This window comes from Oncorhynchus mykiss, chromosome 2 (assembly GCF_057628025.1).
Source record: "Oncorhynchus mykiss isolate SJ-2025 chromosome 2, ASM5762802v1, whole genome shotgun sequence".
NCBI classification, from domain to species: Eukaryota; Metazoa; Chordata; class Actinopteri; order Salmoniformes; family Salmonidae; genus Oncorhynchus; species Oncorhynchus mykiss.
The window spans coordinates 69019531-69035261 of record NC_143023.1 but is presented as its reverse complement, the minus strand read 5'-3'; the positions used below and the strand labels follow the sequence as shown (position 1 = coordinate 69035261).

The 15731-nt window shown below is 43.3% G+C and overlaps 1 protein-coding gene across 1 annotated transcript; it reads left to right on the top strand.

The window, feature by feature from the left end:
- Positions 1-61: 61 nt before the first annotated feature.
- aars1 (alanyl-tRNA synthetase 1) lies at positions 62-15701 on the top strand. Its single transcript, XM_021569882.3, has 21 exons — positions 62-506; positions 2539-2692; positions 3763-3951; positions 4107-4252; positions 4770-4961; positions 9946-10090; positions 10181-10326; positions 10429-10537; positions 10818-10968; positions 11074-11198; positions 11660-11804; positions 11937-12115; positions 12377-12490; positions 12603-12809; positions 13121-13305; positions 13437-13545; positions 13726-13839; positions 13925-14044; positions 14279-14365; positions 14520-14633; positions 14760-15701. The coding sequence occupies exons 2-21, from the start codon at positions 2549-2551 to the stop codon at positions 14940-14942; spliced, it is 2904 nt and encodes a 967-aa protein (XP_021425557.1). The 5' UTR covers positions 62-506; positions 2539-2548; the 3' UTR covers positions 14943-15701.
- The last annotated feature ends 30 nt before the right edge of the window (positions 15702-15731 follow it).

Sequence of the window (15731 nt, the reverse complement as noted above, 5' to 3'; positions counted from 1 at the left end):
ACTGCTTTTTCTGTTCCGGTTGCTCGATGACTGTATGCTCGATTAGATCACATGGTACCGTGTGTGCGTCACCAAATATCTTCCCCGGCCATCACATTGTGCTTGTAGTTCCTCCTCACACATCTACTCACCTGTCACTTGCTGGACTGGAGTACAGAAATTAAACAAAAAAAAATTCCACAGTGTATAGAATACAGTACATGCATTCTAATAATACTTCAGGGAATATACATTATTAATTTCCAATCTACATATTGCTCTATAAGAGAAAATAAATATACATTTCTATTGCATCAGCCATCGATAGCAGTTCGCGCAAGTGCGGTCGCGGGTTTGGCAATGATTGACAGTAAATTATAGCCAATAGAAACTGAGTACCAATGCAGTGACTATTCTGTCCAACCAATAGTGGCAGTGTAAATGCGGGAGCACTGCATTTCATTTTGATTGTGCCAGCGTGGGGTGTCAGTGCGAGAGGTGACAGAAATAAAATAAAGATAAACTTTGTGAGTATGGGAAATGTTTAATTGATAGGAGTACAGTTAATGGTGTCTGTCATTGTTAAAATGGTTAAAACGGCGGATTTATGTCTAATATAGCTACTTAATTCGTTCGAATGTCGCGTATAGCTGACGTTTTAATTAATGACTTGAGAAATGAGAATGGCAATTATTCATACACCGTTGGATTATGCCTTACTATGGTATTAACTAGCTGGGTTTAAAGTTATCCCCATTAGCTAACTATTTAGCTAGTTACCTATATGGGCTGGCTAGCTAGCTAACCATTAAGAACGAATGTATTGCTAGTCAACGAATTTGCAAAGGGAGACGTGGAATGACTCAATGTAACCGCCTCATTTTAGCATCGGTTACAATTGCAGGATGAGCTTGCTGTAAAAATAATAATAAACAAGACCGTGCGGGCGGTCGTTAACTCGGTTGTCAGGACCGGGACTAGCTCAAACTCTAGGCGGCGTTTTTCCTTCTCCCTACAGTTTTCAGCATTAGCTTTGCCCACGACTGGCTGGTATGAACTACAACCCGACGCTACGTTAAGGTTTAGTATTGTCAATCATCGCCAATGACACAGCTTTCGAAGCATATGGCCCTTTCATCAGCAATAAGTAATCCTTCAATTAAAAAAGATAAACATACTGTAGCAGTTTTGCACAGGTCAATACAGCTATGGATGCCTCCATCTGACGAAACTAAACTTCCGCTATACACTTCCCGACTTAAAGCCGGTGTACACTACACGATTTTGGCCACGATTTAGCTGTCCCAGACACTTGAGATCGAAGACAAAATACCGATGTAGTTGGCGACCGTAATTGACAGTCTTTTAATGTAATCGAGTCCAATACGCAATCTGAGGGCTATGGTTCTCGTCTTTGAGCAGTCAGACGTCCCTATATTTTAAACAGGTTTAATGTTATTTATTTATGTAATATATTTTTAAAGTCTTACTGAACGTTTAAGGTTGCTTTGAGCGACAGTTTGTAGCTGCGTTCAATCGAATTACGTCATTATTTCGCGGGAGGGCGTGGCTTCGACCATGTGAAAAATCTTGTAGTGTGTGACCACCAGCGGTGCCACAGCGTTTAGTGTGCGCACCGCTATGTTGGCCACACACACAAAAACCACTGGAAAGACGGTCGTTTAATGTAAGAGGCTTAGCGATGTTAGGATTTTGAAAGCCGTGTAGTGTCCACCAGTCTTTACACACAGGTGTTAGGAGCATGTAAGATAGCTAATTAGCACAGGTTTTGGCTTCCATCAGTTTTCTCTAAACAAGCACTGTAACATGGAGATATGGCATTGTGGGAATCAATTGAACCTTTTAAAAAAAAAATGTTATTATTTTATTTCTGGCTGATATGAAAGAGAAGGTCCTTATGCTTTGGGGCTCTGAACAGAACTCCCCCATACAGAATACTATTTCATCCAATTACTCATATATGTAATGGAACTGAGAGTCATGATCAAGGGCTAGACCAGTACATGCCATTGGCTGTTAACCCCCAGAGGAGACACATGGAAGCTAAATGAAAATCCTACCTCAGGGGAGGGACAGGAAATTGCTTTAAAGGTAGTCATACAAAGAGGAGTGTTGTGTTCATGTGGGATCTTATCTTGCCTTCCAGCCAGGCCTGCAATGAAGCTTCAACATTGGTGAAGATAATGGGTCTAAGGCCTAGACAGACCCTGGGGCCAAACTTGTCATAAACATGCTGCATATGCCTATCCAATGATGTGGAAGGCAGCTGCAATTAGTGTTTTATAGGTCCAGTCAGGGATGTGCTCTAAAGTAAACATGGTTTTCACATGAATTTGGTTGAAGCTGATATTCAGTTTGCCCCCCAAAAAAGAAGCAAAACCCATGTTTCCATTTGCTTGCTATTCCAGTGGAAGCAAGGACACAGAATAATTTAATTGCAACTTTAGTTTGTTACCTACAGTATTTGGGCCTGCCTACCGATACCTTCTCCCTCACCGGCATTCCTAACTGTTTTTCCACTGTCTGTGTGATCGTCAGTCCTTTCAGAATGGACTCTTTGCTGCCTGCTGCTCAGATCCGGGAGAAGTTCATCGACTTCTTCCGTTGCCATGAACACCAGTATGTCCACTCATCCGCCACCATACCTTTGGATGACCCCACACTGCTCTTCGCTAATGCTGGCATGAACCAGGTACGCAGCAATACTGTCCCTTCCCCCATACTTTTCCCCTGGCATGAACCAGGTACGCAGCAATACTATCCCTTCCCCATACTTCTCCCCTGGCATGAACCAGGTACGCAGCAATACTATCCCTTCCCCATACTTCTCCCCTGGCATGAACCAGGTACGCAGCAATACTATCCCTTCCCCATACTTCTCCCCTGGCATGAACCAGGTATGCAGCAATACTATCCCTTCCCCCATACTTCTCCCCTGGCATGAACCAGGTACGCAGCAATACTATCCCTTCCCCCATACTTCTCCCCTGGCATGAACCAGGTATGTAGCAATACTATCCCTTCCCCCATACTTCTCCCCTGGCATGAACCAGGTATGCAGCAATACTATCCCTTCCCCATACTTCTCCCCTGGCATGAACCAGGTATGCAGCAATACTATCCCTTCCCCCATACTTCTCCCCTGGCATGAACTAGGTATGCAGCAATACTATCCCTTCCCCCATACTTCTCCCCTGGCATGAACCAGGTATGCAGCAATACTATCCCTTCCCCCATACTTCTCCCCTGGCATGAACCAGGTATGCAGCAATACTATCCCTTCCCCCATACTTCTCCCCTGGCATGAACCAGGTATGCAGCAATACTATCCCTTCCCCCATACTTCTCCCCTGGCATGAACCAGGTATGCAGCAATACTATCCCTTCCCCATACTTCTCCCCTGGCATGAACCAGGTATGCAGCAATACTATCCCTTCCCCCATACTTCTCCCCTGGCATGAACCAGGTATGCAGCAATACTATCCCTTCCCCATACTTCTCCCCTGCAGGTCTATAGAGAGTGTGGCTCTATTGGCTAATTAAAGCCTCAACTCAGTGGATGTATCTTAGCACAGTGGAATAATACCCTCTGGAAGGGTATTGTTCTTAAAAATATGTTTCCTAAACTCACACATTCTGTCCATATTTGAAGCTTTTTCAGTTGCACGGAAAGAATAGACTTTGAAGTATACTCATCCCAATTTAACGCTATTTCTTACCCACCCTCTCTCTTTGTCCACCTATCCAACCTCCCCTTCCAGTTCAAACCTATCTTCCTGAACACCATTGATCCGTCCCACCCCATGGCCAGACTCAAGCGTGCAGCTAACACACAGAAGTGCATCCGCGCTGGGGGCAAGCACAATGACCTGGATGATGTGGGCAAGGACGTGTACCACCACACCTTCTTTGAGATGCTGGGCTCCTGGTCCTTCGGAGACTACTTTAAAGTAAGTCATGGAGACCGGATGTTAGATACGGTGGTAGTCATCTGTAATGACGTTGCAACATTTTAACAAGTCTCTCAAGATAGTGTTTGCATGTTGGGAAGATTAATTGATTATATATCTCTTATTTCCTTTCCTGCTGACTCCTCTCCCTGCAGCACCTTGCTTGTACGATGGCCCTGGAGCTGCTGACTAAGGAATTTGGGATTCCTATCGAGCGTCTGTACGTAACCTACTTCGGGGGTCATGAAGAAGCTGGGCTGGATCCAGATCTGGAGTGTAAACAGATATGGCTGGACCTCGGGTAAGTGAATTTCAGGAGTAGGAAATTCTTGTCAGATTGAATAAGGCCATTATATATCCAAATCTACCTGAATGATAGAAATAGGCTGCACTCTTTCTATTCTTGTTATTGTGGTCATTAACACTATGTGTTGGTGATAATTCTCTCAGGGTACTGTTCCCTTTTCGAACCTCTAGACGCCACTTAGCTGGTTACAAAAACAGTCTTGTGAGAACAGTCATGTTCTTGCTCTGTGCTCGTGTTCCCTCCCAACCTGCTCCTACTGTAACCTCTCTCTTCTGAGTCTCACCTGGGAAGGATTTATTAGTTGGATTCCATTGCAAAACTTTTCGTAATGTGCAATGGAAACCATTTAGCGTTTACTTTAGGAACCAAATTGAAGCAAACGGTACCAAACAGGGACCTTACATGAATTTATCCAATAGAACCTTTAGTTTTTGTTGAACATTTTTTTTCTAAGGGAATATGACTAATGAATACACCCCTGTTTTACCTGTGTCTCCTCCCTGGGTGACAGAATGGACGAGGCTCGTATTATACCCGGCAGCATGAAGGATAACTTCTGGGAGATGGGGGACACAGGTCCTTGTGGGCCCTGCAGTGAGATCCACTTTGACCGCATCGGGGGGAGAGATGCAGCCCACCTGGTCAATATGGACGACCCCAATGTGCTGGAGATTTGGAACCTGGTGTTCATCCAGTACAACAGGTAATTAATTTATAAATAGCTGTAAAATATGTGACCGACTGACTTGATTGGGTCTCATGTAGCAAAATTTGAATGGTGTTTTTTTGGATAAAAGTAGACTCAGAGCTAGAAAATGGTATATCATACACTATAGTTGAGGAACAATGGGAAAGTAATTCTGCTTTGAAAGTTGATAAACTTGTTACTTTACTTTTGAGAAAATTGTCTTTGAATGTTTTGGTTCACCTACTGGAGAGATCTTTGTCTACACCTATTTAGCAACATTCCAGCTTCTTAAGCCTCACCCATCTCTTTAAGGATTCACTTGTGAGTCCATGTGCTAAACGGTGAGTACTGTAGTGTACAACCAAAGATTTCAAGACTAAACGCTGGTTTATACTACATCTATCGACACGCCTGTCTGTATACAGTTGTCGCAGTGACATCATGAACATTCTATTGTCATGCAACATCAAACTTGTCGTTATGAAAGAGTATAAACACAAAAACGACAGTCTGCATGACATCAGCAGCCTGGTGGTCCAAAATAGCTTAACTGGTGTATTTTAAAGCCAATAAACCCATCTGTTTAAAAGCGAATTTAGCATACAGTGAATTTGGGAAAGTATTCAGACCACTTGACTTTTTCCACATGTTGTTACATTACAGCCTTATTCTAAAATGGATTAAATAAATAAAAACATCTCAAATCTACACATACCATAATAAAAAAGTGAACCGGTTTTAATTTTTTTTTGCAAATTTGTTAAAATAACATACCTTCTTTACTAACATGTTCAGGCCCTCTGCCATGAGACTCAAAATTGAGCTCTGGTGCATCCTGTTTTCATTGATCATCCTTGATGTTTCTACAACTTGATTGGAGTCAACCTGTGGTAAATTCAATTGATTGGACTTCATTTGGAAAGGCACACACCTGTCTATATAAAGGTCCCTTTGTTGACAGTGCGTGTCAGAGCAAAAACCAAGCCATGAGGTCGGATGAATTGTCCGTAGAGCTTTGAGACAGGATTGTGTAGAGGCACAGATCAGGGGAAGGGTACTAAAAAATATCTGCAGCATTGAAGGTCCCCAAAAACATAGTGGCCTCCATTATTTTTAAATGAAGAAGTTTGGAACCACCAAGACCCTTTCCTAGAGCTGGCCGCCCGTCCAAACTGAGCAATCAGTGGAGAAGGGCCTTGGTCTGGGAGGTGACCTAGAGCCCGATGGTCACTCTGACAGAGCTCCAGAGTTCCTCTGTGGAGATGGGAGAACCTTCCAGAAGGATATCCATCTCCGTAGCATTCCACCAATCAGGCCTTTATGGTAGAGTGGACAGACGGAAGCCACTCCTCAGTAAAAGGCACATGACAGCTCGCTTGGAGTTTACCAAAAGGCACCTAAAGGACTCTCCTAACAAGATTCTCTGGTCTGATGAAACCAAGATTGAACTCTTTTTTTTTTGCCTGAATGCCAAACGTCACATCTGGAGGAAACCTGGCACCATCCCTACGGTGAAGCATGGTTGGGGCAGCATCATGCTGTGGGATTGTTTTTCAGCGGCAGGGAGTGGTAGACTAGTCAGGATTGAAGGAAAGATGAACGGAGCAAAGAACAGAGAGATCCTGGATGAAAACCTGCTGCAGAGCACTCAGGATCTCAGACTGGGATGAAGGTTCACCTTCCAACAGGACAATGACCCTAAGCACACAGCCAAGGCAACGCAGGAGTGGCTTCGGGACAAGTCTCTGAATGTCCTTGAGTGGCCCAGCCATATCCCGGACTTGAACCCGATCGAACATCTCTGGAGAGACCTGAAAATAGCTGTGCAGCGACACTCCCCATCCAACCTGACAGAGGTTGAGAAGAATGGGAGTAACTCCCTAAATACAGGTGTGCCAAGATTGTGCCAAAGAACACTCAAGGTTATAATCGCAGCCAAAGGTGCTTCAACAAAGTACTGAGTGAAGGGTCTGAATACTTGTGTAAATGTAATGTTTTATTTTTTTATACACTAGAAAAATTATAACATGTTTTCGCTTCGTCATTATGGGGAATTGTGTGGAGATTGAGGGAATTATTTTTAATAAAAAAAAAATAAAAAAATCAATTTTAGAATAAGGCTGTAACGTAACAAAATGTGGAAGTCACTGGGTCTGAATACTTTCCGAATGCACTGTATGTCAATCTAGCAAACCAGGCAACTTTCTGAACAATATTTTTGTTAGTTTCTAGCTTGTAAGCTAGCTAGTAAAGTTAAGTTAGTTGACTAGCCAGTTCTAATAATGACCATATCCTATACCTGACAACGTCTTAACTTTACAGGAAAATGAACTCCCAACTAGAGGTCGACCGATTATGATTTTTCAACGCCGATAACGATTAGTGGAGGACAAAAAAGCCGATACCGATTAATTGGCCTATATATATGTATGTATGTATATATATATATATATATATATATATATATATATATATATATATATATATATATATATATATATATGTATGTATGTATGTATGTATGTATGTATGTATGTATGTATGTATGTATGTATGTATGTATGTATGTATGTATGTATGTATGTATGTATGTATATATATATATATATATATATATATATATATATATATATATATATATATATATACAGTATATACATACATATACAGTATATATATATATATACAGTATATATATATATATACAGTATATATACACACACACACACACACACACACACACACACACATTTTTGTAATAATGACAATTGCAACAATAGTGAATGAACACTTATTTTAACTTAATGCATATTATGGGTGTTTTTAAGGTGATTCCACAGGTTGGTGGTATTTTTGATTTAGCTGTTGCTGTCCCCATGCTTTCATCTTTATCACAAATAAGTCACCTTGCTTTCCCTGGTGCCAATTCCATGTAATAGTCCCACACTGGTGCTCTGCTTTTCTCTGCCATCTGTAAAACACACACATACACACAGCTCTGAAGTAACAATGATACTGAAGTCTGCTTAGGAGACATACTCTCAACTGTTTGAATAAAAATAGAGTAAGTTACCTGTGATGAATGTTGAAAACAAAAACTGTAATTTCTATATGGAGGAAATCCTATTTTAATAATGGGCATGGTAAGAATTGACTACCTTCTAGCAAAATCTGAAAAGCGGTTCCTTCATATTTTTAGATTCACTTAAAATAAGGTCTGTTTCGTGTAGGCTTACACCACCTTGCCAATTTTATAACTGTGTAGATATCCATAGGACAAGGTAACTCTGATCAATATTGACTAAATATAAGCGACGATCATTTTTTTTGTCGAGTGGATTTATGAAAATATGTTGACAAACGTTACCTTATCCTAGTGAGATTTACACGGGTATCAAAACGCTGAGGTGGTTTAAGCACGAAACACAGACCTTATTTTAAGTAGATCAAGACATTCTCTACGGAAGACATGAACGGTAAAATAACGAAGGAACCACTTTCAAGTTCAGCCGCAAGTTATTACAGGAATTATAACAGGTCTGCTATTTCTCTCTAAACCATATACCTTTGACTATTACGAGCCTGCTGCTGCCTACCACCCCTCAGCCAGACTGCTCTATCAAATCATAGACTTAACTATAATAAACACACAGAAAAACGAGCCTTAGGTCAAATCCGGAAACTATCACCTCGAAAACAAAACGTTTATTCCGTTCCGTATTTTATCCAACGGGTGGCATCCATGAGTTTAAATATTCCTGTTACATTGCACAACCTTCAATGTTATGTCCTAATTACGTAAAATTCTGGCAAATTAGTTTGCAATGAGCCAGGCTGCCCAAACTGTTGCATATACCCTGACTGCGTGCAATGACCGCAAGAGGTGACACAATTTCCCCTGGTTAATATTGCCTGCTAACCTGGATTTATTTTAGCTGAATATGCAGATTTAAAATATATACTTGTGTATTGATTTTAAGAAAGGCATTGATGTTTATGGTTAAGTACACATTGGAATAACGACAGTCGTTGATTGATTGTTTTTTATAAGGTAAGTTTAATACTAGCTACCAACTTACCTTGGCTTACTGCATTTGCGTAAAATCTGTCGTTCTGTCGCGTCCCCAAAAAATGATTTCCGATTGTTATGAAAACTCGGTCGACCTCTACTCCCCCAACAATCATTATTTACAAGTTAATTGGTGAGCTAATTACAGAAAATAGCTTACGGTTGAGAGTGTGACAAAATAAAAGCAGGTCATTCTCCCTGAGAATAAAAAAAAAAAACTTGGACACTCGTTGGCCTAACGTTATGTCCTAATTTGACTTTGGTGCAGGTCGTTCTTTTTTTGTCCCATGCACAGGATACAGAAGCTGTAAACCGTACAGTGAAATGGTTACTTGCATAGTGGAGTCTTTTTGGTTTAGACATGTAGCTAGCTAAATAATGAACCATAATCCAAACTTTATGAATCTACAGGTAGCTAAAATTAGGCTATAACTAGCAATACGAATAATATTACTACATAGATCATAGACGTAATGTTAGCTAGCGAGCAGCCAGCTAACATTAGCTATCTAGCTAACAGTATGCTTTAACTTGAAATGAAAACAACTTTTGACAAAATGAGAAACATAATATATCAAAATGTAGCTACCTAGACTCTGTCACGGATTCCATGGTTTCCCTTAGTTTGAAGATGTAATCCGGAGACAGGTGGGGTTTTTTCAAGGCAAAACCAACTAGGCATCTAATTTTACAATTGTATTCGTATTTAAGATGGCATACAAGTTTAAGGCACATGAAAGTTCCCATGTTCCAGAAGGCATTTCTGCCATATATTTTGATAAATCTTTTTACTTTCAAATGTATGTCCTGTAAAGTAGTGATACGCCTAGTTTTCTGAAACGAATAAGAATATTGTGTTCAATTCAAGTCCTGTGTAATGCAGATGTGCGTAGATGCAGGATCTGGCTGAACCTGTTCCTCCCCCACCAGGGAGTCTGAGACAGAGCTGAAGCCCCTGCCTAAGAAGAGCATTGATACAGGCATGGGTCTGGAGCGTCTGGTCTCTGTGCTGCAGAATAAGATGTCCAACTACGACACAGACCTTTTCATCCCCTACTTCCAGGCCATCCAGAAGGCAAGCACCACTACCAAACACTATTTACCATTACTCTCTGGGTTCTCTGAATGACCTGTCTGACAGTACCATTGTGGTTGTTCTGAACAGGGTACAGGAGCCAGGGACTACACAGGAAAGGTTGGTGTTGAGGACGTAGATGGCATTGACATGGCCTACCGTGTCCTGGCTGACCACGCCCGCACCATCACCATCGCCCTCTCTGACGGTGGCAGGCCAGACAACACAGGAAGAGGGTGAGCCCTTTTAACTGTCTGGCTGACTGTCTTTGGCCTATGTTTGTGTGAACATCAATCTCTTAATGTGCACATTTTAACCTTCTCCCTCTGTGTGTTCAGATATGTGTTGAGGAGGATCCTGCGTCGTGCTGTGAGGTACTCTCACGAGAAGCTGGGTGCTCAAAAAGGCTTCTTTGCTACCCTAGTTGACGTGGTTGTAGAGTCCCTGGTAAGAAAGTCATCCCACTTTTCATGTTATTCACCATCTCTCCTTCTGTCTTCGTCCTTTCCTGTTTTCCTCTGCTGTCTCCTTGAAGGTGGAAAAATCTGTCATTCTGGCCTTGAGCAAGGCAGTTAACTCCCAACAACAACTGCTCCCAGGGCGGTTGACAGTGATTTAGAGCAGCAACCCGCACCAACCTAATTGGGTTGGGTTAAATGGGTTGGGGTAAATGTGGAAGATACATTTCAGTTGTGCATCTGACTAGGTATCCCCTTTCCCTCTCCAGGGCGATGCCTTCCCTGAGTTGAAGAAAGACCCAGACATGGTAAAGGACATCATCAACGAGGAAGAGGAGCAGTTCCTCAAGACACTCAGCAGGGGGCGAAAGATCCTGGACAGAAAGATCCAGAGTCTGGGAGACAGCAAGACCATCCCTGGTACTGAAGGGCTACATTAGCAAATTGGATTAATTAGAAACATTTACCTTGTTGTCAAAACAAAATGCTTTTTTAAAACCCTTTTTCTCTTCTCTCCCTGTGAAGGTGACACCGCCTGGTTGCTGTATGACACATACGGTTTCCCCCTGGATCTCACTGCCCTAATTGCTGAGGAGAGGGGGATGATGGTGGATGTTGCTGCTTTTGAGGAGGAGAAGAAGGCTGCCCAGGTGAGAGTAGAGAAATGGTGACCAGTAGAAAAGATGGAGCCTTGGATTGGCAGGGAGTTGATGTGGATTTTTGAATTTGCCTGTGGAGGTGGGAAATGTACTGCTTTGTGAATGTCTACAGACTTGAATGCTTTCCTCTGTCAGTATTGCACTGTAAGTGACAAGTGCCTTGTTCTGCTTATTAGATAAATCGGTATTTACAATACATTACAGCTCCATTACTTGCAGTGTTAATTCGTACTGAAAAGCTCCATTCCATGTTGAGTGAAGGGCCAAATCACTTCAATAAGGTCATATGATATCAGGGCTAAACATGCCATTTGGCTTTCTATCTAAATAATGAGTATGATGTTTCCACATAATGAATGACTGATTCATCATGGGTGTAAAGTTAGTTGAAAGTTTATTGAATGTAAATAGAACGTGGATTGGGCTGTCTCATCCATGTCCCTCCCACTCAGGTTAAGTCCCAGGGGAAGGGCTCTGGGGATGAGGACCACATCATGCTGGACATCTATGCCATCGAGGACCTTCGCAACAAAGGCATCGCTGCTACTGACGACGTACTCAAGTACAGCTACAGTGCTGACGACAGCGGCAAATATGGTGAGACACACAAATAAAATCAGCTCAGTTTTATTAACCAACTCAGAAAGATGGTTTGCTTGGTATTTATTCAAATCGCTTTCTTGCTTGTGTCTGTTTTAATCCCTGTATATTTCTCTGTGATTTTCCCAGTGTTTGAGCAGGCTGTGAGCACGGTGCTGGCTCTGAGGAGGGAGCGTGCCTTTGTGGATGAGGTGACGACAGGGCAGGAGTGTGGGGTTCTGCTGGACAAGACTTCGTTCTATGCGGAGCAGGGAGGACAGAGCTTCGACGAGGGCTACATGCTGAGAGAGGACGACTCTGTAGATGATGTAAGGACCTACAGAGAGGACAGACCGGCCAGCTGTAAAAGCCATATTAGACATGAATGTTGGCAGCAGGTAGCCTAGCGGTTAAGAGCGTTAGGCCAGTAGGTGGAAGGTCGCTGGTTCGAATCCCCACTCGGTGTAATGTCTGTCGATGTGCCCTTGAGCAAGGCACTTAATCCTAATTGCTCCTCTAAGTCCCTCTGCTAAATGACTGTAATGTAATTCTCTGTCTCCCTCTCACACCACATTTACTCCCTTCCTCAGAGGATGGAGTTCACAGTGAAGAACACTCAGGTTCGGGGTGGATACGTGCTGCATGTAGGGACGGTTTACGGCACTTTGAAGGTTGGAGATAACGTCATTCTGCATGTGGATGAGGTAATGCATCACTCAAAAGTACATTTTAATGACTCAATTTCGTGATATTTTCTTAACTGCCTTGATATTGAAAAGTTATTACATCTCTACTGTCCAAACCCCCCCTCCCCAGGCTCGTCGTAGGCCCATCATGAGTAACCACACTGCCACCCACATCCTGAACTTTGCCCTGAGGGAGGTCTTGGGAGAGGCTGACCAGCGTGGCTCCCTGGTGGCTCCTGACCGCCTGCGCTTTGACTTCACCGCCAAAGGTGCTCTGAGCACAGAAGAGGTGCGACGCACAGAGGAGATTGCCTGCACAATGATCCGCGATGCAAAGGTGAGAGGTCATAGGTCACTGAAAGTATGAGTAGGGTGGTATGTTAATTTCTGTTTGATCAAGTGTTGTTTTTACGCAGCTCTTTGGTTGCTGGTGTTATTGATCTAGGGCCTGTTGTCTATTGTTCTATTTGACTATTCCTTGACTGTTTCCTTGCCTTATTGCACCTTAACGTTCTGTATCGTCTCCTGTTTTCTTTTATACACTGTCACCCCAAGGCTCCTGTCATCCTTTTCTCCTCCTCACAGAATGCACTGTTTTCAAGCGTGTATTACCAAGTCACGACATCAGCTCTTTCTGTCTCTCTACAGCCTGTCTATGCCATGGATACCCCCCTGGCAGCAGCTAAAGCCATTCAGGGTCTGCGTGCTGTGTTTGATGAGACCTACCCTGACCCGGTGCGCGTGGTGTCCATTGGCATCCCCGTGGCTGACCTCCTGGCTGACCCCAGCAGCACTGCCGGCTCCTGCACCTCCATCGAGTTCTGCGGAGGAACGTGAGTACACAGCTCCCCTTGCCGTTGCTTTACATAATTATATCTCATGATTCAGAAATACAGAGATGTTTGAGAATTTACTGTGAGTCTGTTGCTCGGTTGTATTCTGTACATTCTATCTGTAACTTCAGGCACTTGCGGAACTCTGGCCATGCTGCACCTTTTGTCATCGTGTCAGAGGAGGCCATCGCCAAGGGAATCCGCCGTATCGTCGCAGTGACAGGAGCAGAAGCACAGAAGGTGAGAGGACAAAGGTTCCCAACCATTACTGGATGCTTGACATTCGTGTTCTACATTATACTACAGGTTCTTAGTCAAATCACTGGGTGATGATGGGTATAGGTATCACTCTTTCATAACCGCTATTTACTCAACGGTAACTGACTAACTTGAATCCCTTCCCCACCCTGCTCTGTTAAGGCCCACAGGAAAGCAGATGCTCTGAGACAGTCTCTGTCTGCTCTGGGGGACAAGGTGAAGGTTCAGACCGCCCCCAATAAAGACGTGCAGAAGGAAATCGCTGACATGACAGAGGTGAGAGCTGTCGCAGAACATCCAGCCCTTAATGAGCCGTGTCCGTCTGTGTGTTTACTTACTATGTCTCTGTTCTGTGTTGCAGTTTCTGGGCATGGCAGTGATCTCCCAGTGGCAGAAGGATAAGATGAGGGAAGCCCTGAAGGGCTTGAAGAAGACCATGGATGACCTGGACCGCGCCAGCAAGGCTGATGTCCAGAAAAGGGTACGAGAGAGGGGCCAGACATGGGGGTTTAGGGGGGGCAAGAGAGAGGGGCCAGACATGGGGGGTTGGTGGAGATTTAAAAAAAATGTTTTTAGGTATACTACATTTCATAGAAACTGATATACTATGTAGTTGGGGAGTATGCAGGTCATTCTATATGAATGGTGTCTTCCTCATGTTCTCTGGTTCAGCTGGTCTTTAATTTCTATATTCTCTCTGCCTCCCCTCCCCCAGGTTCTTGAAAAGACCAAGGAGATGATTGACAGCAGCCCTAACCAGCCGCTGGTAGTCATGGAGATGGAAAGCGGAGCCTCTGCCAAGGTAACAGCATCATTTTCTCTCCTCTACAGCCAACCCTACCACTGTGGAGAATTACAACACACCACGGCACAGATTATCCCTAAATTCTAATCAGACATTTGTCTAATTCCACTTCTATTTTCTAACCCTTTCACTGTGTATTTTTGTGTCCCAGGCTCTGAATGAGTCTCTGAAGCTGCTGAAGACCCAGTCCCCCCAGACTGCTGCTATGCTCTTCACCGTAGACAACGATGCTGGAAAGATCATCTGTTTATGCCAGGTGCCCCAGGTAAGCCATGTGCTCAACCTGTGTGTTTACATCCATTCACAGATTAGCTCCTTATGTGTGCTTAATGCAATAACCTTACATTTTTGTTGGGACAGTATCTTATCTGTTGACTTTTTCCTCTACCAGGATGTGGCCAACCGAGGTCTGAAGGCCAGTGAGTGGGTGCAGGAGCTCTGCCCTCTGATGGATGGCAAAGGTGGTGGCAAGGATATGTCTGCCCAGGCAACTGGCAGGAACACACACTGCATAGAGGAGGCTTTGCAGATGGCCAACCAGTTTGCCCAACTTAAACTGAGTGAAAACGAATAGAGAGGAGGCTGGGGTGTGGTGAATGATTATGGGGAAAGATCCCACGATCCAACCCCACTGGAATGTTCCAGCTCTGTTCTCTGTGACTCTGAACTGGACGTTCCAGAAAATTATATAGAAACATTCACCCATCCAAAGGTTAGAAAGGGAAGCAGATACAAGAGCCCTCTTTCTCTGAAAGATGCATCTGCAATTTTAAGGAGGATGACATGGTTTTGATCCATGCACAATTTGATGGCTCCCTGCAAGATCTGTGGTCGAAGGATTAGGTGATCAAATGATTGATAGGTGTACGAAGATGCTACCCCCAACATCCTACCTGATCTGTCCTGAGGTAGATAGTAAAAGTCCTCCTTCCATCCTCTCCTCCCACTTTAACTAACGATGAAAATACTCAACGGTAAACTGCTTCAGTTCATTGCTTGTTTCTCTCTATTTCATTGGCCTTTTCCATGTCATTGTGTTTCACTTCCCCTCCCGGACTGTGGGGAGATGTGTTCTCTGCAGACTGTCTTTCCTGCCAGTTGTAATGTACATTCACAACAGCAACCGTGGCACCTGTCAGCGCCACTAGCTGTGTAACAGTTTTATTGTCTGTCATCTCAATATTAATGTAGTCAATTAATAATGAATTTAAATAAATGGGTGACATGACATTGTCAATTCTGTGAAATGCATTTTATTGCCACTTATGAACGTCACAACGCATTCATGCCTTGATGAATTCCATGTTGTGGAATAAAAATACTGATAACACTTTCTTAATTTCTCCTCCTAGTATTTAAATCT